Source organism: Rhamphochromis longiceps, linkage group LG1, assembly GCF_057381845.1.
Source record: "Rhamphochromis longiceps isolate RC_006_pf linkage group LG1, R_longiceps_female_GT1.1, whole genome shotgun sequence".
Classification (NCBI taxonomy): domain Eukaryota; kingdom Metazoa; phylum Chordata; class Actinopteri; order Cichliformes; family Cichlidae; genus Rhamphochromis; species Rhamphochromis longiceps.
Genome location: NC_140557.1, coordinates 16,067,899 through 16,093,419, shown reverse-complemented (window position 1 = coordinate 16,093,419; position 25,521 = coordinate 16,067,899). Strand labels below are relative to the sequence as shown.

Here is a 25,521-nt window from a genome sequence, read left to right as displayed (position 1 = left end):
AAAAACGAGGACACACATATGTGTCTATCCTGGTGGTCTCATACTGAGAGCCTCTAGAAGAGAGAATGCTGCGCTCATTCACCCTTTTTCATTGTGAATTTGAGCGTGCTAAAAATGCACAATCAGGTGAGAGCTAGAGAAAAAATGATTCTTCAATTGAGTTTTCAATAAAACTCTGAAAGCAACAGTGAAGCTCTTCTATTATTGAGGTGTTCAGCCAAGCTGCAATCACTACAAATCCATCTAAGTAAGAATGTCCCCACCAAGAGATTACATTTGTGGATTTTGGCATGACTGTAGAGAGTTTGTCCTTCTTTTTTAACTGCATTGTTAAAAGCAGCAGGATTATGAGACTCTCTTGTCTACACCTTCTGCATGCTTTTTCTAGCCTTCCAAACTGTTGTTCAATTTTGAGGAACATGGTTTGTGTCTGTGAATTTTGTTTGAGGTTCTTCATCTTGTTCTTACCACTTAGTCATTAAAAAAAATGCACAGCAGAAATCCAGCATTTACCAGAATTCAGCTCACACTGTCCCACATAGCAAGCAGGTCTGGCCCGGATCTGGTATCAAGCCTGCACTGCTGGTTGACTGCTGGCATGATAAGACGTATTTCATCCAGATATGGGCCACGGCCGGCATAGATGGCACTGTTTATGTGATGGCATGCCACATCTGGCCCGATTGTAGTTTGGGTTATGTTGCCCAGGCTGATAGAAAACAGGTCTGGCCCGGATCTGGCATCAAGCTGGCACTACTGACTGACCGGTGTCATGGCAGGGTGTCTGTCAACCACATGTGGACTAGGTCCGGCAAAGATGGCACTATTTATGTTCCTATTTTAGTTAGAAGACCCAAATGCCATGTTGTAACACTATACTGCTATAGTAGCCAACTTTTCAAGTACAGATTTGACAGGTTTGTGAGTGTACACTTTATTCAAAACCTAGTGACGGTTTACTCATCTTTGCCAGTGGGTGGCTGTAGCTCAGGCAGTAGGGCAGGTCACCTACTGATCGGAAGGTTAGTGGTTCGATCTCTGGCTCTTCCAGTGTTCAAGAGTGTGAATGTAGTTAGGAAGCACCCGTTTTAGAGAAAGTGTGTCGTTGGGTGAATGTGGCATATTGTATAGAGCACTCTGAGTAATGTGGGAGAGTAGAAAAGCGCTATATAAAAATCAGTCCATTCACTGTCTGAACAGAGTTTCGTCATGTTACTTTTGGACTGTTATGTTCCGGCACATGTTGTTATTACATGGCTTGATTAAGGTACACATTAGGCTGACATCTGGGCCAGCAGTGTGTCTGCAACTGGCCACGTGCTGGCCCATGTGTGGGCCACCTCTGGTAAACCTGATCTGGGCCACCAAAGGGCCATCATTCTTTGCGGTATGTGGGCCATGTGTAAGCACATTGTGTGGGCCAGATCAGGGCCATACCAATTTTGCTATGTGGAGTCTGGGAATGAGTAATTTCTCCCAATGAAAAACAAAAGAGGTGCCCAAAAGAGTAGCAGTTTTGATATTTTATCTAATGCAGTTATCTGAGGCAAACAGAAAAGTGCCGCAGAGTTGAAAGTGATGTTAAAAAGTCATGCCATGATACTTGTTTAAGTCCAGCCCTGTGCTTGCAGTTTTTGAAAAGTCACACATTTAAAAAGGCTGCAGCTGTCTACTTTCAGTTAGAGCTGTGCCTCTGAAACATGACAAAACACTAACAGGTCTCCAGGAGATCGTATCACTGCCAAACTGCAGTAAAACATAAACCTGAATAAAAGTATTTACATGTGAGTTGTGTGTTGTTCTTAGGAACAATCCATGTGTTGGACTGGAAAGGGTTCTCTTCACATGAAATTATAGACAGTCTTTTTGTGCTTATATTGAAGAAACATGAAGCCACAAAAACTCAAATGCAGCAGTTTGTCACTGGAGTGGTAGAGTTGTCAGACATGTTGTCTGAACACCAGAGGGTCTGATCTGGTCTGCTGGTTGGCTTTGGCTTTAAAGTGTATGATAATTGCTGTGCACTCAGTGGTTTTTCATTGAAATTACTGTTATTCCTGGTGTGTTGATGTCATGCAAACATTTCTTCACAAGAACAAAAACGTACTGAAAGTTCTGGATCTAGATGAAGTGTTTAAAACATGCTGTTTACTTTAGAAAAAAAACTGTGTGTGACAGCTTTACCTTTATGAATGCACTTTGATCTGTCAATGGGAAAGCATGTAATGATAGCTGAATCACTGAATGAGGGGAAACTGAGATGCATCATGTTTTTGAAAACGTTTTGCTCATTAAGTGTGAAAATGTCCAAGAAATGATTCGCCCTTATTTTTTTTATTTTTTTACATTGTGCTTTAAAGGAGCAAGACTTTGTTGTAACTTTTAAAATCTTTGTACCTTTCAGCGTAATATTTTTTGTTCTTGCTGTTAAATATACTATGACCATCAGACCAGTAGTATCTTTGTATTTTTGCATCAACAAGGTGAGTCCCAAAGAGCTATTAGCTGAAAACCTGGCATGTCTAAGCATGGTGAGCAGTTTGTCCTTAATATTTGATAATAGGGTCGGGGGGTGTTACCACAGTGTGTGTCCATAGCCATCTGCAAAACGCGATAAAAGCTCTGTCATGGTTTGCAGCCTTTTTGTGTTGTGGATCTTGTCAAAATTGTTGGAATTATGAACACAAAAAAGTCCTGTCAGATGTTGATGCATGGTAAAATACCATCTGCAAATTATCGGCTTGGGAACAGCTTCATGTTTCAACATGAGAATGATCCCAAACACATTGTCAATACAGTAAAAGCACACCTGGATAGAAAAGCACTTGGTGGAACACCTGTGGTGGACTGGGCTCCCCAGAGTCCAGATCCCAACATTAGTGATGCATCTTGAAAGAGAACAGAACAAAAGGCAGCCAACAGCCAAAGAAGAGTTTTGAATGTCCTTCAGTAACCCTGGACAACTACTCCTGAAGACCACTTAAAGAAATTAAAAGAAAGCTTGCCTAAGAGAGTTTAGACTGTGCTGAAGGATAAAGGTGGTCACACCAAATATTGACTTTTGTACCGACTTTGTTTCAGCCTAGTCTTGCTGGCAATTCAAAGCTTTATTTATCTAAAATTTGCACGTAAGGCTGTTAGACACACAGAGGACACAGAGACCAGGAATAGTCAACCAGGCAGCAACCCCCTCCCCATTACATCACCGATACAAATCAGATATAAAATTATACTACTTTGTATTAAATGTGTCTCATTTAAAGTCTAAGATTAAAATTTATTTTTGTGCATAATTTCTTTATCTTTATGTGTCAGAGTGTATCCTGACGCTGCAACTTAAAATTCAAAGCAAGTGTAGGTTCTGTATTTACAGAAACTTACTTTTATATTGTGCCCCTATTTCTAAGAGTGTGCTTTCTATCCACATTGCTTATCACCAGCTAGAAGGTGCCTCTAAGGACACGCCATGTACACTTTCTTTTATACTGTTTGTAAAAAAAAAAAACCCTCTTGTCATTGCATTGACTTTGAGTTTATCCTCGAAGAAATTCAACAACATATCTCACAGTGCAAACAGGCAGATTGTGACTCCAGTGATTTTTTTTTTCAGTCTCACTGTTACTGTTGTAGATTTTAGTGCTTTGTGCTTCTGTGATAGTTTCTCACTTTGTTACCTGCTTCTCGTTGCATGCCCGTTCCTCACATTCCTGCCTTGCAGGGGAAATCTACTGCATATGCCCGTGCATGTAATTAGTGAACAGAATGACCAAAGGTAGAGTTTGCTGACTGTGTACAATGTGCACTGCCTGTGTGTACTTTCATGTGATCACACAAGCTTGTTTGCCCAGTGACTGACACGCTGAAGGATGCAGGCCCAAAAATTTAAAGTTTCTGAGAAGGTGTAGCAGTTCTTAATAAATGTGGTTGCCCGAGTGAATCTGGGCGAGAGCTGGCTATCAAGGGTCAAAACCTAATCAAGAGGGGAAGAAACTCATTTTCACCACCTAAACTAGCAAACACAGAAATAGACACCTGCAGTGACTCTTCAGTTGCACCTGAACACATCTCAAATAAATACTTTACAAAAACTAGACAGTCTGTACTCCCAGGCAACCAGAGGACACAAAAATTCTCATTTTGCTGAAGGTTGAATTTCATAACACTTGAAAATCTTTGAGTTTCTTTGTTGCTTTCACTCCAAGGTCATTTTCTGACTGAAGAAAGTAATAAAGGTGATGTATAAGTAAGAAAAGTACCAAGAGGGGGGAAACAGCCAATCACACAGCTCCCTCCTATTGATGTGAAATGTTTTGTTGGCCGAGTCACTGCTGATTAAGATGTTGCTGCTTTTGGTGCTTAGAAAACTGCAATAAGGGCGCTACAGCAGCTAAAAAGGCGAGGGATGGCGATTTATCATATACAAACTAATGACTGGTTTATCACATCCGATGTCTTCTGATCCTCTGATATATATTCAGGGATTTGAATGTTTGCTTTGGATAGAGTCTGTGCTGTGAACTCTTTGATAGGCGGTTATTTAAAGAAGATCGGATATGCATGTGTAAGTTGTGGTGTCGGAGAGTTGACCAAGATATTGACCAAGATAAGGACAATACCTCCCACGCACTCCATGATGCGCTTGCCAGTCACAGGAGTATGTTTAGTGAACGGCTGTGGTCATCAAAATGCACCACTGAATTACACAGGAAGTCACTCCTGCCTTATTTATATAGCTCCAATTTTAATTAATTAATGACAAATTTTATTTATTATAATATATTTAATTAATTAATTTTGGCGCTCAATAGCCTCCATACTAAAGCTGCTACCTCTGAAAATTCTTTGAAGAACCCTCCAGTGATCCAGTCAGTGATCCAGTCAATGATCCAGTCCCTCACAGCATGGGGATGCATGGTCCCTCCGCCAAATGTCACCACGAGGAGAGAAGGTACTGTAGATGTTTTTGTTTTGAGTAATGTTTGATGTACTTTCTGTATGAAGGTAAATATGTTGCAAAATGTGAGAACTTGCAGAATAAAATGTGAGAATTTAAAAAAAAAATCTGAACTTGTATTTTTTGAAATTTTCACTTGTAAAAAGTTTTCACATGCTTGTGTTTTAAATTTACAGTTACAAAAATATGAATAAATGTGGAGACTGATACTTACACAGATATACTGAGAGCTTCAAACTTGTAATTCTGATTTTATTGATATTTATTTAATTTCTTTTACTATTTCCACAACTCTGATCACAGCCTCTCGAATCAGTTAAAACAGCTGCTCAAGTTGAAATTTTTTTGCACATTCACATATTTCATTCTACAGCCTCTAATATTTGGCAGTATATTTACCTTCATATATCTGCTGCATTAGCGTAAAGAAAACAAACATTTTTATCTTTGTGAAAACAGTGATAAGAGTATGTTTGCCGTTCAGGTTTCTGCTACGATGACACATTTCTAACGGTTGGTTCATGCTCATCTCACATAATTTCTTATGGCCAGACAGACGGGTTAGTAAGCAGGTATCTGTATAAAACAAATGCCCGTGTGTGGGGCAATAATTCGGGTAGTCATTAGGTCAATTTACATGCTGAAGAAACTGTACTTTCCTGTTGTACCACTTGAGGCTTGGGCCCAGTTATGTAATAGTCCTGCACTTGTTTGTTCCTGTTGTTTCTGGTCTCTGAGTTCTGGCTGGAAGTGGCAGGTTTTGTCTTCACCTTTTGGTGGGGTCTTTGGTTTCCCGTCTTTCAGCCACTGTACCTGCCTCCTGTCATTGTCATCAGGAGCAGTATATATGGGCCCGCTTGCATTCTGTGGGAGAATGCTTCAAATCAAAGTTTATTTCTATAGCACATTTTGAAAGACCAATAATCATCATCGAAGTGCTTCACAGTCGACCACAAGACACATAAAATTCGGGACAGAGCATAACAAGCAAACAGGGAATAAAAAACACTTTTGCATAGTGCAGAGCAAACCAGATGAAGGTCAAACTAGTTTGATTCAAAAGTAAACAAGTGAGTTTTTAGGTGCGATTTGAAAGATTGGATAGACTCAGACATGCGAATATCAGCTGGGAGATTATTCCAGAGTCTAGGTGTAGCAATAGCAAAGGCTCGATCACCTCAGGTCTTTAACCAAGACCTTGGTTGCACTAAGAGCAACTGACTCGAAGATCTTAGTGCTCTCTTGGGGTTGTACAAGTGCAGGAGATCAGTTAGGTAGCTAGACGCCAAGTTTTTTTAAATTTTAAAAGTGATCAAAAGAATTTTAAAGTCAATACGGTATTTAATGGGGAGCCAATGTAAGAAGATAAATGCTTATCTTCTCAGGCTCCTAGATTGCATTTATGTATTTTGGTGTTTCCCCGGGTACATTTTGCAACATATTTGCTCTGCTTTTCTAGTCGAGCTGGTCCGTCCTGCTGTCTGCCTGTCCAACCACCAGCATCTCATGACAGCCTCGATGAACAAATCCTTCGCATTCAGATCAGAGCCTGTTGCATTCACTCTCTCTTCTGAGTCACTTTGTGCCAGTAAACCAGTTTCAGTATAACACAGTCCGTCTCCTTGAAGTGCACTTTGTCGAAAAATCCAGTCTTGTATAAAATGCTGAGTTAATACATTTTAATTGCATTGGTGTATTTCATACTTGTTTTGTTCTAATAACAGAGGGAATGAATCTTGTTCACAGTGGACTTTATCTTGTTTTTCCTTGACTTTTTGCTTTCAACAGCATCAGATTAGAGTACAAACAAGACTCAGATCAAAGTATGTGAATGTATTCATCTTCACTTTGTGGCCGTGTTAATCTTAAAATAAAATGATAGCAGATAAGAAAGAGTCTACCTTCTCCCAATAGTTTCGGGTCCAGACGTCTGTCTTTATGTGGATCTCCACAGCATTTTTATTCCTTTTTCCCTTGTTCCACATCTTCAAACAATGTCCCACATTTTGACTGGCTCTGCAGGAAATGCACTTCTCTAAAGTCCCAAAACATTGATCCGGTTCATCTTTGCAAATTTTGTCAAATATGATGGAAACAACCCTAAAAAAAAGGAAGTGCCATTATGTTCCTAGAAATAGAGTTTCTATTCTTTCTGAACAGGAAGTGGAGGGGCACAGTAGATAAAGATTGCTAAAATTGCCAGCTTTGGCAGCCTGTGGCTACATCCAAACTGTGCTGTGTTTTAATTTGGATGCATCCAGACAGAAGAGAAGTTGAAATAACAGAGAAATAAAAGAGATTACAGGAGTATATAAAGACTTTCACGTGAAAGCAAAAGAACAAACTTTAGCTTCCCTTTATCCTTATTGTATTTACTCAGTAATAGAGCAAAATGTATATTTATCCTGCACAGTTTATTGCATTTTTATTTGTGAGTTATGAAAATTTAGGGTTACATCTCAGTCCCATTTTGTCCCATGCAAACTCAGTGTTTGTCATGTTTACTTCTGAACACCCTACAGCATAAAATGGTGAGATACAGATAATAACGTCAAACTGTAGACCTGCACAGTGTGGTGAAGCTATTGCTGACACAGGCTGCCCAAAAACTTCTAGATATTTACATAGGCGTGTACGTTAATGGGTTAGAAATACCTGGGCAAAGTACAGAAGATGTTGTGAAATAGCCGCACTGTTCATAAGTTGTTCTGCTGGTCTCCGGTTTGGCTCTTTCAATCATGTGTGTTGGTTTTTTAACCTATCATAGGAGCTTGTTATCAGTAACAACTATATGCTGGATAGCTTAGCTTGAAAGATACCTTTGTAATTTACTGTGATAGTAAAAACCAGGTAGATACTCAGTTTAAACAAAAATATTAAAAACAGGCTTAAAACAAACTGAACAGAAAGCCCCAGAAAAATCAAAGAAGTTTTTTATTGTTTTATTTTTTGACAATAAATAACGGGAAGCGAACCCATCTGTCACTTAAAATGACCACGTCCTTAATTGGGCAAAGATTTGAATCTTAATAAAATTTGAATTGGATTTTATTAATGTACTTATGTCACATAACTTCTACAAGTTAAAAGTCTTGCACAAGCTCACATCCACCAGCCCCCTTCGGCCGTCCATATATCAGACTGTACGCGCGTTTCCAGGTGCTATGACGAGGACAACGCGGAAGTGAATTGTCAACAGTCCAAAGAGCCGCTGAAAGAAACTATCTTCCGTCCAGACACGATGGCAGAGGGAGAGTCTAAATGTTGTGCTGATTGTTCCTATTATATCATCAAATTCATGCTGTTCATCTACGCCTGCTGTTGGTGGGTGAGTACAGACACGATTATCCTAAAACCTAGAGTGTGCGCTTTGTTTGCTCGGAGATCCCGGCTGGCAGGGAGGGAAGGCTGGGTGTGTTTTTGTGTATGTGTGTGCTTGTGTGTTTATCTAATGCTTTTGATTTGTGGGTATGCGAGCTCCGGTCAGATCCGTGGGGTGGACAAAGGGTGATCCGGTCTTATTTCGTTTTTCTAATAAAACCATGGGCTTTGTAAGCTACACCTGTGGACGGACAGGTGCTGTAGGATATTGCTCACAGAAACCTTCCGCCGCCACACCCTCCTTGCTTACCTTTACCCTACCCGAATGAGAACTGGGTAAATTAAATTAAATTAAAACAGAGAAAAAAGGAAGAACGGACGAGGCGTCATTTTTCACGCAGGAGTCTTGTGTCCTCCCGTGGTCACTGTACCACAGTACGGGTCATGTGGACCGTGTAAATCAAATGACAGTGACAGCACTGCAGCAGCGTCGCTTCAGTAGTTTTTCATTCAATCTGCTGACCACTTAACTCCACGCAGGCTATCAGTAAAGTTTCTGTTTTTCTTCCGTAGAATTTTTTTCAGTGTGTGGAGCATTTTTATTTTATTTTATTATGTTTTGGGGGTTTTGTAATTGAGTGGCAGTGTGAGATCAGGGCTGCACTGCTCCTTGTTCTTCTTGTCTGATTGTTTGGGGTCACTGATGCATTGAAAAATTATATGGGGACATTTTTATTCTGCAGAGGTTCATACTGACTTGGAGGAAGGACGCATTAGAGGATCTGAATGGAAAATGATCAGTTATGATGAAAGTATTACATTAAATGCATTTTAAAAATCCACCTAAAAGTTATTTAGACTTACTTTTATTTGTTTACATTTAGACTGCTGCTGTACAGGTCACTGATGAAACACTGCAAATGAGTCAAAACTCTCCAGCCATCATCAGTCATTCCCATCGAGGTTCCTCAGCATAATGCTGCCATAGCAGACTTTCTGGGAGTTATCTTGTTTTCCCTTTAGGATTTTTCAGGAACGACAGACATAGCCTGCCTGGAAACGACCTGCAGATCATCTTTTCCAAGTGTGTGTGTTTGAGTGATAAAGCCATCTGAGATAAGAGCGGGAGTGTATTGTAGCTTCTTGCATTAGAACAGTTTAGGCAGTTTAACACATGCACATACACGGCAGAGTAAAACTTTGCAGATAGTAGTCCAACACTATCTACTTTTCTTTTCTTTTCTTTCTTTTTTTTTTTTTATAGCTTTTCTTGGGAAAACCACACAATCTCCCAGACAGAAGCACCTGGAACTCCCCAAGCAGAGGAAGCCGAGGGTCCCAAATTATTTTGTATGCCCCTGTGAGGACCCACACTTCATATAGACACTGAAGGTTTTCAAGGTTATTAAAAGTAGTCGTACAACATACAGTACCCAGTTTGCTTCAGTTTAAAACGACCAAAACACATACCCTTTTCATTAGTGTCATGTCTACATTAAAACTTGCAATTTCCTATAAAGAAATTTTTGATTTAGCCTTCTACATATTGGATCTATATTTGAATAAAATGGTGTGGTGGTTTACACATTTGCCTAACAAGTAAAATATCTCCTGGCTGCTTTCTGGGTGGAAACACAAACTCCAGCTTCAAACTCTGCCAGATCAAATATACAGAGCAACCTGTTGTCATGACGCTTTGTGATTTTTTTTTTTTTTTTTTTTTTTTTTTTTTTTTTTTTAAATTAATGTATTTTTTTGAGTGGCTGGAAGCCCGCCTTTATCGTTGCTGTCATTTATTAAATTTGATTTTTAATTATGAATTTGGCAACCAACAAATAAAACCAGGAAACCTTTGAGGAAAAACTTCAATCTGACAATGCTGCTCTCATTTTGATGATGAAATGATTGCTACAGATAATAATAAGTCTCAGAGCAGACTGTGCACCTGATTTTAGTCATATAATCTTTCAGAATAGAAGAATATCACTATATATGATCCCAGTTTAGTTGACATGTTAGCATAGTTTTGTTCTTACATTTCTCCACCTTATCTTCTACTTTAATAACCAGATATATGGGGGGATATAAACAATGGCTAATTATTAGATCAATAACGCATTGAGATATGCCAATTCTGATATAGTTACAACCAAAGCGTCACATGAATTTAAACAGTTAGTCTACAGTTTTCAAAGGATGTCATGTTGGTTGTTGAGCTGTAAGTAAACTTTGACCTTTCAGCCATCTGTTTAATTCAGTCTTACTAATGCTTGGCTTAAACTAACACAGAGTGTTAGTTTAAGCCAAGCACAATTTCAATAAATGTTAACACTAAAGTGGATATACTATGTTTTCCTTTTTTTTGTCATATATAAAAATATTGTGACAGTGGTGGATGGAGGTCATTGTTTGCTTCAGTAATCCCTGTGAGCAAAAAGCTCAGGCTAAAGTCTAAACTCTCTGTTTCAGACAGGGTCTTTTTTCTACTCTTGGTTTTCACAGAGAATGGATATCCCTAATATGGTCGTCATGGCTCTGACTGCGGGTACAGAAACCCCACTGACCCATTCTTCAAACCTTTTGCTTACGAGGGTCAGCCAATCGGAAGAAAGTTGTCTTTTTGCTTTAGTAGAATAAAATACAGTGCTGGAAATCAACATTATAAATCCGCTCACCAAGTTTTCTAAACACCTGAAAGGTATTACAGCGAGACAAGTTCAGTACAGCCAGGCCGGTTGGAAATGGGTATCATGACAGTAATTAACAACTTAAGCCGGGCTTTCCACTTCAGGTCTCTGCACATTTGCATTAAAAGGGACATTTTGTGGGTCATGTTACTCTTTTTTTTCCATACAAACTTATCCCTATGATGTTATCTGATGATGATAAGTCCGATAAGTAAGTGATAAAGAGATTCTAAATAACAAAATTATAGCATTAGAATGCAAAACTTTTGCAAATAAGATGAGATTAATGCAGCAGAAAAATCATTAATCTTTGTATAGCGTGTTAAACATTTTAATTCAGGTTAATTATTTTATCACTGAGTGCAAGCTCAGTCCTGCTGTTTATTTCTAGAGCTCTGAAACTTTAAACTGGATGCATTTAAACTGTTACTGCCCCATAGGATAATAAAGTAAACGTGGAAATCTCTTTAGCTTATAAGCAGATTAAACTGAAATTCATTTCATTGTTTGAACAGGTATTCTTTGTGCGCTCTGTATTCCTCTAGCAGATGAATAGAAATCAATACATGCACGTTCCTGTGACAATGTGTTGCTTCATTCATTGTTTTTAGCAAAGCACAACTTAACAAGTTGCACATTTAAAAATTGTTTCCCCACCAGAGAATGTAGTTCCTGTGGCACATAGACAGACACAGAAAACTTTAAGCTTGACATCTGGTTTTTCCACAGGTTCTTTTCTGTAGACAAAAGTAGTGGATCAGTACTGGAACACAGAGTTCATGCACACAGAGTTGTCCGACCAGTAAAAACTGGGCCACATTAGAGTATATTGACCATTTAATCCCGAAACAATAGCCTTACTTGTAACTATTTATTTTTTTTAAAGGCAGTAACGTGAAGTGATATAATTAGATTCTTGAACGTGATGTTTATTTCAACAAATACCTCCAAATGGGAGATATGACTGCAACAGTTTATACTGCTGGCTTACAAGCTTGTCTTTTTTTGTCTTCCTTTCTGGGAAATACTGTATAACCAACCATGCAGCTGCTCCCTCTCATAGATGATGTGACAGACTGTATATTTTTGAAGACGGATGGCTAATTGAACTTGGTGCACTTAGAAAATTCATTTATTTGTCTCTTCTGAAAGAACCTTTTGAGAAGTTAATTTGCGATGGGAGGAAGCTCAAAAAGGAGTAGAACGGGAGGCAAAGGCATAAGACTCAGTAATGGGTTTATTATGGAGAATGAATGCTGCCTTGATAAGGAAGGTGAAACAGATAAACATGTTATATTTACTTTGATCCTGCTGCTCGTTGACTCAGTCACATTAATAAGATATTTTTTGCCACATGGTGCCTCTGAATAAAGAGTTCTGGCACATCCTCCTGGAAACCTAGACACAAAGATTGAACGGCAACAGCGATTCTCATAAAATGTTTCCTGCAACAGGTGCTCAAATCTTTTTTTCAGTTCACCGCATGATGCTACAGTAATCATTTCACACTATAATATAATATAATGAGTAATGAAAACAACAAGTAATGATGCACCAGTTGGTTTTGGAGAAACAGAGGACTCTGCAGTGTGAGTACTCTTGTGGAGATTTACTAGAATTCAGAGCTTCACTTACTAAAATGTCAGTCGGTAATTTAAACCACCTGTAAAAAGAAACTCGAGCGGGTTACTTTCAGATCTCTTTGTGCTTCTTCATTTGGTTTTGTTTTTCTTTTGCTCTTAATGACCTGTTTTTCACCCCCATTCAGCGTTTTTGCAGAACAGGATGTGCGCGTGCTGGCTATCAACTGCTTAGAGTGTAAATGTCCAAACAGTGCGGTGTATATTTTGGAGGAACAATGTACAGAAGATGATGAGTCATTTCCTGCTTACTGTGGGAATGATTTAACCCACATTAGGACAACAGATTAATCTCCTCTGGCTCTGTATTCAAATGGAGAACAGTTGACAAAGAGTAAACGCAAGATTCAAGCAAAGCTCGAGGGTGACGAGAATGCCTCGGGTCATGTTTAACAGTGTTTGAACGCCGCTTTGATTTAAATTCTTATTCCGAAATTAGCATGAAGTGAAATAATGTAAACAACTGATTAGGAGGACAGAACAGAGGAGCACGACTGGAGAGGTGCAGAGAGGATTTGTCAGCGGTTTTGATTGCCGTCTGTAATTTGTCACAAATTGTTTGTTCCTGTCATCTGAATCTCAGAGAAATGTAAAAGCAGCTGGAGTTCTTCCAATAACCTTCCCGGCATGTTCCCAAGTTTGCTGCTTTCTTTTTGATTGATTGATTGATTGATTGATTGATTGATTGAATCTTTATTTTGAACATGTTGAAAAAGTATAAAAAAAATAGAATTAAAAGAGACAAATGAACAAAGCAAACAAAAGGAAAACGAGCAACCACAACTCCAAATAACGTCCATGTTCAAAAAGGAGCAGGAAGAAGCATAAGCTTATTTAATCCCACCCCTTTTCCACTATATAGTATCAATAGACTACAGAAATACCTCCTTGCAATTACATTATATGTTATGTGTAATTTTTTTTTTAATATATACACATATATGTTTCTATCCATACATACGTATATACACACATACGCACATGTACACATTTTCAATAACCCCATTAACACCTCAAGGATACACAACCTACAATTTTATATATATATATATATATATATATATATATACACATACACATACACACACACACACACACACCAACAAACCCGTGCATGCGCACACACATGAAAATATTAGACAAGAACACCCTATCAAATCTCTACCTTTTCCCTGTACCCTGTAAAAACCATATCCTTAAACCGCTTTTTAAACTGCGCCATGCTTGGACATTGCTTCATATCTTTACTTAGTCTGTTCCACAGCTTCACTCCACACACAGAGATGCAAAAACTTTTTAATGTTGTACGGATACGAGGACGTTTTAAATTTAATTCCCCCCTCAAATTGTATCCCCGTTCCCTTTTAGAAAACATTTTTAGAATATTTCAGTTTGCTGCGTGAAGTTATTTGCTGCTCTTAACCTTTACTTATCCAGTGAAGGTTGACTGAGCTCACTAACACACAGGAAAACGCTGGGATGTCATATTTTTGAATTTTTGTTGCGTTTACTTTGAGACCATTAAAACATTCATCTGTAAAGCCCAAGGTACAAAATGTAAAAACTCAAATGCTAGCTCGTGCTCTGGTGAGATCTTTGTCCACTGTTCACAAGAACTCTGCCTACAGTGTTGGAGAATTTTGGTCTTTACCCAAATCGTCCTCATGATGAAGGTCAAATTTGTCATTTTCACTCTTGACACACTGATTTATTATTTAATCCAGTCTAATATTTTCAGTGTTAATACATTTTGCATACAATCATGATCTCATTAGTCATGAGCATTACTTATCTTCCACATTAGTAAGTCATGCTTTGGGTCTTCCTAACACCAATATCCTGAAATTAGGATCATGGTCAATGCTATGAAATGCTGATATGTTCCCATATTTTCATTCTTTTGATTTCTATAACTGACCGTGTAGTTGTAAAACTCCTGAACCCATATTTGGAGGTGATCACAGATTATTCGGGTATATATTTACCTCAACGATGCAATGCTCAGAGAAATTTGCAAAAAAACCTCAAGATCTACATCACAGACTCCACAGGCCTCGGCATGCTACATTTTAAAGTTCATGACAATACAAAAAAGACTGAACATGTATGACTTGTTTGGAAGGGTTACCAGAACAAAGCCTCTTCTCTGTAAAGAGAACACAGCAGCACAGTTGGGTTTGCAAAAATGCATCTGAACAAACTACAAGGTTTCTGGACAAGGTCATTTGGACATTCGAGGCCAAAGTGGAGATGTTTAGCCACATTTGGTGATTAACAAACCTCTCATAGGAAATGTCCACTAGTGGTAGAGGGCTGAAGCTTGATTTTAACTTCTTTATATGCCAGAATACTCTATCTAAATGTGAGGCCATCTTTCCAACAGCTTAAGCTCGGCTGAAATTGGCTCGTGCAACAGGACAATGATCTCAAGCATAGAAAAAAAATCTTCAACAGAAGATGTTGCAGCAGCCCATCCCAGTCCAGACCTGAACCTGAATACATAACTGGATGCCCACAGTCCTCAGTGAACTGAAGCAACGTTGTAAAGAAGAGTGAGCCAGAATTCATCTGCAATGATGTAGCAGACAGAAAAATTGTCTCCAGAAGGCATCACAGACCCTTTCGCTATTGGTTTAGCATTGGCTTGAGGTCAATATAAACACACAGATCTGGATGCATATTTATTAGCCTTTATTATAATTTGAGGGGTTTTTGTAATGCATATGATCATTAACCAAAGGACTAGAGAAAGATTCTAACATTTTGTGATAAGGTACATCAGTGTAAATTCATGGAAACGTGGTATTTATATATGGTACACTTGCCTACTGCGCATTAAAGTCCATACTGACAAGGAATAAATGTGAAAGATGGAAATCAATGCAATAACTTGTGAAAAGAGATTTTTCATCCATAGACTGACCTTTTTAGAGGAAAGCTCATCAAAGTTTTTAGAACTGGCTGTCTGGCCACAATTAATAAATATGCTAGAAATTTCAGACAGGTTAGTAAATTGTTCTGTTATTTGTTAGATATTTACATCTGGGGAACAAAATCCACATTTACTGAGCTGCTGGACTGGCTAAAAATAGCCTATGATGTCATTCTGAATGTAGATGACAAGATTTCCTTTTCTCTCAGATCTAACAGGTGTTCTGATTATCACATAGGGAAAATATGAGAGCCAGTAGTTTACAGATATTTGTTAGTTCTATGTTGGTTTCTTAACTCTGCTTTAGCTTTAAAATGTCTCCAAAAGCTAATTTAAATTAGGACGCAATAGCAGTGACAATCCTAAAGTTACATTTCTTTTCCTTTTCTGTCTGTGCTATGTCTGCAGATTGTACCCTGGTTTCAAAGCTGCACTGCATGCCTTTATAGCTGTGAGCTGTGTCCAGTAATAGCACCACGAAGTTGTTTTAGCAGAGTGTAATAGGTTATAAACTACCACTTGATCTTGGCCTAATGCCCTGAAACTGTTGCCGAGCCATCTGCAGCTAAGTGCATGATGATAAACAGTGTGTGACCCGTTTTATTTTATTTTCCCGAGTACGTTTGTTAGAAATCTGTTTGCATGAATCAGAATGATCCTCAAACAAGACAGACTCTTTGTGGAGATTATCACTCTTGACTGTTGACATATTCTATCCTTGGCAGAAATTTCAAATTGCTGTTTAAAAGGCTCTAAGTGATCTCCTCTCCTCTTGGCTGAATGGAAGCGAGTTTGTGGCGTACAGGCCAGCGGCCAGTAAGAGACCATAACAGACACCAAGCAGGGACATGTAAGGGAAAGGCATCATGGTGGATTATAAACAGTGTCGGACCTTCTGAAATCTGCATAGGCCCCCCCCTCCCCCTTTTTCTCTTTTGCTGTGATGCGCTGTGCATCTCACAGGATGGCTGAAATCAGATTGGGAGGGGGGATGGCGGCAAACAGCAATTAGCAATATGTCATACAATGGTGTTTGCAGAAGCAATATGCCGTGATTATTGGATCGTTTAGTCTGCTTCTCTGCTCACGCCATGCATTTCCCTCTGCCTCTCGCTCACTCTCTCTCTGAAACATTGCTACTTTGATATTTCTGTCCACAATAAGCCAACAAGGCAGAATTAAAGCGATGTTTTCTCCATTTCCTCCTCTGATCTATTCAGTACCAGGGATAGCGCCAGGTGGCTTAACACAAATATCCTAAATTTGTCTGTTTACAGCATACCTCACAAGCAGAAAAATAAACCAGCTCTTCTATGTTTTCTCAGTAGCAGCCTTCCTGATAACAAGCTTCAATTATTATAGAAAAACAACAATTTCATTACAGTCATTGCTTTGAAAATGAAATGGGGAAAAGTTATTTTTTTCAGGGTACAGAAGAGAAAATGCTTGTTTTTTTGGTAATGGATATGTGGATGAATATTGCAAGAAGTCGTGCTCATTTTAACCCTTCCAGCATGCAAAAACAGCCCAAATAACTGAAATCAGTATAAATGGATTGTTGCAATTTGGCCAGTTTCCACTTCAGCTGCCGGATCCTATTTCAGGACGTGCCATGTGCTATTTGGCAGTCAGTGAGTTTGTATAAATGGCTCTTTTAATTTTAATTTAGCCTGGAAGTCATTGTTGAAACACACCTGGGCATTTAAATTTGTTTCAGCAAATGCATAGTTGTTAACATTTAGCTGCTGTTATTGAGAAACACTGTTCTCAGACTGAAATTTAGTTTTATATGGTGCAAAAGCATTTGCCTCATAACTGATTTTTTTTCTTGTTTTGTTTATTTGCATATTTTTCACACTTAAATGTTTCAGATCATCAAACAAAGATGACGTGAATAAATACAAAATGCAGTTTTGAAAAGGGGGGGAAAAAGGTTATCCAAACATACATGACCCCATGTGAAAGGTAACTGCCTCTTAAATCTAATTCTGCCACCATTTGTAGCAACTGCTAATGAGTCTTTCATGTCCATGTGCAGGAATTTAGGCCCACTCTTCTTTGCATACTTGCTTTAATTCAGCAACACTGAACGATTTAAAGAACGAACAACCTGTTAAAAGTCAGGCCAAAGTATCTCGCTTGGATTTAGACGTTTCGTGACACTACCGCCATCCTGCATAACTCTTGGTATGATGTTCGTTTTCATAAAAAGCTTCATCAGTTTTACGCCAGATGTAACGGGACTCGAACCTTTCAAAAATGTAAACTTTTGTCTCGTCAGTCCTCGTCAGCTATTGTTGAGTTTCTTTAGATCACAGCATGATGTGATGCTTATTGAGATCCCTGTCCCTTTGTTGAAAGTGCTGCAGCTGCTATACCATCTTTAAGATAACTGAAGATGAGTTAGTGAAATCGTACTTCAGAATTGGTTTCAGTAAAAAGAAAATTATTTCTTCTTTAGCACATAAACACAGTGTGGTGATAAATAGAAGGATGCAGAAAAGATGGTGCAGAAAGCTACAATAGTCAGAAGGAAAGTACACAAGCCTGAAGGAGTTGGCCTGATTTGTACACAATGAAATAGCTGGCAGTGGACAGATGCAAGGATATTGATGGTCACACCGTCGTGCAATAGACAGGACGTATGTTAAATCACAAGACACAATCAGATGGCTGATCAGTTTGTTTCACTAACTTATTTACACAAGGCATAAAATTATCACTAATATATATACATTTTTTTAAATGTTGCCCTAATACTCCTTAAGAAAGATGTGACCATTTTACAAATGATAATGATCAGAAGGTGGGGAAATACTTCACAGCACTTTATTAGCTAGATTGATATGCATAGAATAAGCCAAATATTTGAGGTTATATGGTGCAGTTTGCTCAAAGTGTGTCTGTAATAAACAAATAAACATTTTCAAAGTGAGCCAGAAGAGTATAGCACACACACAGGCTTGCTTTGACACAGTAGAACAGCCTGTCGTTTCTAAAGATAGGATTCAAAACAGCGTCACGTGAGGTGGTGATAAGTTTCCTCACGGTGTCATTTTAGATGCAGGAACCTGAGGATGTCAGCGCTGGAAACACCGCTGTAAGGGAACAACAAAAAAACAGTTTTATATTGAGACCGACCACTCATTCAGACGTCTACACACTTGACCCGGCTCCTCTCTGTGCAGGGGTTGTGTTGTGTTTAAAAAAAAAAAAAAAAAAAACCCCAAGTAATTTGGGTGAGCTGACCCTTTGCGCTCTCCCCTCTCTCATTTTGCTCCTCCTAGACTTTGACAGGTTTGTTTGCTGATTGCTTAAATAGCTTCTGCCACTGTTAATTTGACTTAATTGACCTTTTGATTAGGGTTCTCATTAACAATTCTAATGTCTACACAGGAGCCTTCTTGTGATATATTATTCAGCTGGCGTGCAGCAGTACGTGGCTGTTCAACAGTGCTTCTTTCACAACACAACAGAAAGAATAATGGAGCTGTTGGTCTTTATATGTTTAAAAATATACCTATGTTGAGGTATAATTATGTGAATCCACTCTAAATGGAGGTTCTTGAGCTAAACCGGCCTTGCAAGTTTCGCTTGAATCGAATTGAAATTTATAGCATTGAGCACAAAAAGGGACAAAAAAACCCCCACTAATTTCTGTCGAGAAATATAATTTGCTATTTGTGAAAGTTTGCTTTGTTCATGTGATACTGCTCTGTTTCACAGGAACATCCTGCTGAGTTTCCAATTATCAGTCCGTAATGCCAGTGCCCTGTTTCGTTTCTACCCATCTTTTGTCTTTAATGGGAAAACTAGCCTTCTCCATCCTGATGTGATGACTTTGTATGGATGATTGGTTACTTGAGAACTTAAAACTGAAGATTGCTTCTCTTTCAGTTCTCTTCAATGACAAAGACAGAAAAGTGTGTATTTATGGCTGTGTATAAACAATCTAGGCAATTTGCTTCACAGCACTGATGGTTCTTAAATGTTCTTTTGAATTGATTGTTGAATTATGTTGGAGTAATGTGGTGAAGGGAAACTGTGTGCGTGCATGTGTCAGACTATACAAAACTTCAGAGAACCTAATTAAGAAACTATTTTTTACAATAACAACGCTGAATTATCTGTTACCATAGTTAGGGCTGCTCGATTATGGCAAAAATGATAATCACGATTATTTTCACTGAAATTGAGATCACGATTATTTGACGATATTTATTTAACCCTTTAAGACCTACTATAGAACCAAGTCCACCAGCGCTTATATTATTTTTTTACATGCTGTAGTGCCATTTGTGGGAGCATTTCAAGTTGCTATACATCAATACAACTGTTATAGCCCATATTTTAATAATATGTATGCATTAAGTCCATAGTAATTACATAAATTGCAAAAAAGTGCAATAAACTACAAAAAAAATTGAAAATCGCTTTTGTTTTGTTTACATATATTTCTACTTGGAGAAATTTAAGAGGTTTATCCCTCAAAACTTTAAATACAATAAAGTTGCAAAAAATAGTTTCCCACCACAGGAAATTTATTTTGAGTGTCTTCATAGTTTTATTTTGGAGATACAGCAATTTTTATATACTGCAGGAAAAACAAAAAACAATCCTATGATGCAAATTTGCAAAGAAAACAGCATGTGCATCATTTCACTGTGGGAAGTGTTACGAACAGCTGATAGGAACGGCAAAGCGTGTTTCTGGAATATTATGTTTTTGTTCCTGCAAGCGCTTTTTATGCAATTTTTGCAAAGCTATATGTGGAACGAAACCGTGACCGAGGACAAGCTGATGGCATCAGATGTAAGTACAACTCCTCCGGTTTCATATGCAAAACAAATTATTGCGCTAGCTTACACGGTTCAGGTTCTACAGGGATTTAAAAATAGTTACGCAAAACGGAGCATGCAGCTCTGACCGGCTTTAAAGGGTTAACAATGACTTTAAAAAAATAATATAAAATAGTGTGCAACACCACTGAAGTTTTTTTTTTTTTTTAAACTCTCTTTTCAACCAACGGCAGTCACTCTCCAAATAACTTCTGCTTAGCTTCCCGAGCTTCCCTCGGGTCCTCTTAATCAGCGGTCTCCAACCTTTTTTGCGCCACGGACCGGTTTATGCCCGACAATATTTTCACGGACCGGCCTTTAAGGTGTCGCGGATAAATGAGGGAGGGGCTAATAATCGGCTCAGTCATTTTTAATGATCGTTGAAAGCCCAGATCGTAATCGTGATTAAAATTCGATTAATTGAGCAGCCCTAACCATAGTCCACTACAGTCTGGCGATTATACAGATTATAATTGCTTAATTTATTTATCATTTCTTCTTCGGGAGAAATTTCATACCCTTGTAGCTCTACAAGGGTATGCCTATAATTATGTCAGTGTTTGCCAGGATTTCTTTTGTTGTTGTTGTTTGATAAAGAAACTATTAAAACGCTTTATACAATTGGCTTTAGAAATGGACAAAAACATTTTTGCTTCTGTATACCACCAAAGTGGAATTTAAATGAAACATTCATGATTTGATTGAGGTGCAGACTTTATGCTTTATAGGCATATAGATTTTTATGCTTGTTGTTGAGGTTTCTGTCTAAATCAGACAGACTCACATGGACCATCATCCATAGACTGTACATGAGAGATTGGGAGACTGGCACAGCTTACTGGTGTGAAAAGTGAAGTCAGTGTGAAAGTCCTGTTAAACTGCATTTTATAATTATTTGCTTTAGGGTGAGGCTAACGTGTGGTTTACAAACTGCTATAATATGAGTGTGCAGTGTCTCTTGGTTTCTTAGTCCGATTCACCTCCTGGTCATCACATACAGTGTGAGGGCTACACTAACCAACAGGTGATGTCACAGCAGTTACATTTATGTGAATACGTTTGTGTGACTTGTTATTAGCTGACGGTAGATGTATCCACTGTGGCCCATCTTTGTGGTTGTTTGAGTTCTTGTTACCTTCCTGTCAACTCAAAGCTAATTGGCCTTTCTCCTCTGACCTCCAGCATCAACAAAAATCCAAACCTATCTGTCCCTGTGTCGAAATATTAATTGCCTTATTGTTAAATCAAGCATTGACTGTGAAAACCACGTTTTTTGGGGAAGCAAAGTTCAATTTCACTAGCTATATCCAGCCCTGATTACTGCTGGACCTCCTGAATCAAGAAATCACTTAAATAGAACCTGTCTGACAAAGTGATGTTGCTGTATTTTCCTTCTAATATGTATGACCTTAAACTTAAGTATTGTACGCGTCTCTTTCTCTGTTGTCTTTGAGACCTGGTGGTCTAAGCACTTTCCATTTTTTTTCCACCTCAATATTCCCTGCTAAGTGGTAGCTGACGAACATGTAATTGTGGAAATTAAGCTTTGGCCCACTGAATGTTTTATTCTCTTAGTTATATTTAAATCTGCAGAAACTGAGCGAATCTAGAAACCTGCTGGTTTCCCATCATGTTCAAGCTGATGACTAATCTGTCCTAACTGCTTCGCTTGTGTGTTTCCAGCTAATAGGCGGATGTATCCTGGGTATTGGCATCTATGCAGAAGTAGAGCGACAGCAGTACAAGACACTGGAGGGTGTGTTTCTGGCCCCATCTATAATCCTGATCCTACTGGGCATCATCCTATTTGTTGTTTCATTCATTGGAGTCTTGGGTTCCCTGAGGGATAATATAACTCTATTGAAAGTGGTGAGTGGTGAAGTATTGGAAATTGCCTTTGCATCATTGTTATTTGTAAAGATGCAAATAACCCCCCCCCCCCCCCCCCCCCACACACACACACACACACACACACACACACACACACACACACACACACACACACACACAGTTTAAACTAAACCAGTCTGTCTTACTTTCTGGGATTTAAAGAGAGACAAACAAACAGAAAAAGCTGTTACTGGATGAAACTGGTTGAGAGTTGCATGATGCTGCACCAAAAACCTAGTTGGAATTGCTTTGCTAGCAGATCGTTTGCTTATAAGATGCCAACTTGTCTGCAAACACTTTCCAACTGAAACTGTGTGAAGAGTGTGACACAAACCAGAAACAGAGATTGTTACGTTTTGGAAACATGTTTGTTTCACTGGTAAAAGCACAACTTTTACTTCAGCTGTAGCAACGTGCTAGCAACCAAAACAATCAATAGGAGGTATTTGGTGCAGCATCACATTTGCAACTGATTTCATCGCCAGCAACCAGTCAGACAATGTATATTTTCCCTAGCGACTGGAGGATGCTCACACCGGTCTCTAAGCTGGAGTGAGTAATGGCTTATTACACTAAGGAGAGTCATTTGACATAATGTACTAAATTTTTGCTTCTGTTATGTACTAAAACTATAGGAAGAAATGCAATGAACTGACTGGTGAAAAATCAAGACACACTGTATTACAAATTACTTAATAAGCAACTAAACAACTGGAGTCACTGCCAGATGCAGGAAAAGACAAACATGGGAAGATGGCATCTATATTCAGGATTTTATGAAAGCACAGAGCAAGACCAGAGTGTTCTGGTCACTGGTTGCTTTAGAGATTAACTAGGATAGGAAGGAAAGGTCTTTCTGTATGGACACAATACACAAACTGTTAAAAGATGCACACAAAGGCACTTTAGAAAACGTTATCTCAATTTTTTTTCCTTTTTTTTGGGGGGGGGGGGATATGCTTGAACTCAATAGAACAATGAAATTCATATTCTTGTCTGGTGCACCACAGTTCATGTACACCCTGGCAGCGTGTCTGCTCCTGGAGCTGGTTGGAGCAATCTTGGGGCTGGTGTTTCGCAACCAGGTGAGTTGCCTCAAGTGTTAATCAGTTCCCTACCATTTTGAAATCCTCTGACTTCAGCAGGTGGGCAGTGAAGGCATGTGTTTTATTTCACGTAGCAGGGAGCAAGATAACAACCAAAGCAGTCTGACACTGACAGTCTGCTTACCACGAGGAAGAGATTCACTCTAGCCAAGAAAAGTAAAGCCACATTATGTAGTTTAATTTGATTTCTGAAGTCTTATTCTCTTTAACATGAGATAAAGCTGTTAAAAGCTGTTTTCCTGTGACCAATACAATAGATTAAACTTGCACAGGATCAGAATTCATATGTTTAGAAGAGTATGTAGAATTATCAGTTGTCTATGTGATATTTATGTCATCTTTCACAATGTCTCTGTATTTTGCACTTTTAATATTTCCCTCTTAAGTTCTCCTGTTGGTCCTGCTTACTGTCTCTGCCTTATGATCTCTGGCTTCTTCCAACATAGGTCATCATGTCTGTCAATACTTTTTAAACCAGAAAGGAGCAACTTTACATGACATAGAAACTCCAAATAGTTAAAATGTAAAGAATGGAAAGTTAAAGTCAGTGATTGTTGGAAATTACTGCAGTGTTGAATGTCAAACTGTCTGCAATAAGGCACTGCAGGTGGGTGATTCAAAATGCAGGGTCTTGTCTAATGTAGAGGCCCCCAACCCCGAAGTGTAGAGCGCCTTTTAATGAATCCTGTTTAGACAAGAAAACTCGATTGCCTTTATTTGCTGTGCTGTTGGATTTTCCAGAGGTTGTTCCTGCTGCTGCGTCGTACCAAGAGATTTTAATGGTGCGCCATTTAAAGGCAGTTGTTAATAAAAGCAACAGAAATTGAGGCTTAATCATCAGGATTGTGATTTTTATTTTGTAATCCTTTTTTATGGGGAAGGCTCAGTTTTAAATGAAGTGTAAAGGGGACCAAAATGAGACACTGTGGGAGGCTCATTTGATTCATCAACAAATTCTTAAATGAAAAAACAACAACAACCAATTATGGCTGCATGTTGTAAAATTTATTTTATATGAAACAAATTATCAAACCTCCACCTCTTAATGATTTAACTCGATGTAAATGAGGCATCAGGGTTCTGTACTCCAACAACACTGTTTATTGTGCTTTTATTAAAATAATGAAAATGGGTCCACTTCACATGGATTAAATTTGATGTTATGTAAACAATAATTTTCTGTATATTTAAAATAAACTTTGGCTCAAACTAAAGGAGGTTGTTCAAGCAGAATTACAAAAAAAACCAAGATCTGGATGTAAATATGTCGTTTTTTGTTGTTGTTTGTTTTTTAGTTAGTTTTTAAATTGTAATCCAAGCCTCTCTAGATGAGAGGTCTAAAAAATAATCTTATAAAGTTAAAGCTGCAGGGTTTTGTTTTTTGTTTTTGTTTTTTTTTAATCATAATTACTAAAGAAGGGCTAACAACAGAAGGTAGATAAGCCAGTAAATCTAGGGTCTGTAGTGTCTGAAGTCCTCTTTATCAAAATCAACATAACAGAAATAAAGCAGGAAAAATAGACCCTCTGGACCCATCAAAAAAACCAAAAACACAAAATCCCCACACACACATACACAAAACACAAAATAATTAACAACTGTTCAACCAAAAATTACCGCTGCACTGGCTGGACGGTGTGTAGAGGAAAGGAAAGCACACCAAGGGTCCTGCCCCCTCTTTATTGCTTTTCAGTTAATCACACCAGACCAGCTACACCTGAGAGGAGAGCACAACGCACCGTGAGTCACAGATCATTTACACACCATAACCGGCACGAAGGGGGAGATAACATTGACATGACTTATCTCCTTCTCATTTGCATGTTACAGCGCCGTGTTCGTTAGGCATAAAATTCCTCATATAATTTTGTTAAATGAAAAGCTTTTGATAATTAATTTTGAGGGGAAAAAACAGAATGGTGTTAATGGTTATTAAAATTACAGAATAAGTTTGTTAGGTGCTTAGCCTCTAGTCCTGCCCTGAGAAATGAGGTTTGCACAGAACACAACTGGTGGAGGATGATAACTAATATGAGCCATGATCAAAACAAGATTCGCGTTAATCAAGCAAACATCACCAATTCTCTGATAACATCCTGACGTCATCGGGTTTTCTTTATAAATAGCTCACTCTCATAAATATCTTGATGTGG

At 38.5% G+C, this 25,521-nt stretch overlaps 1 protein-coding gene across 1 annotated transcript in view; it reads left to right on the top strand.

The window, feature by feature from the left end:
• The first annotated feature begins 8,128 nt into the window (after positions 1–8,128).
• Positions 8,129–25,521, top strand: part of tspan15 (tetraspanin 15) — a 42,240-nt gene continuing 24,847 nt past the window's right edge. Inside the window, exons 1-3 of the mRNA XM_085400275.1 lie at positions 8,129–8,282; positions 22,056–22,241; positions 23,273–23,347. Coding sequence (XP_085256401.1) covers positions 8,196–8,282; positions 22,056–22,241; positions 23,273–23,347 — 348 coding nt within the window. The 5' untranslated portion in view covers positions 8,129–8,195. The remainder of the gene's footprint in view (positions 8,283–22,055; positions 22,242–23,272; positions 23,348–25,521) is intronic.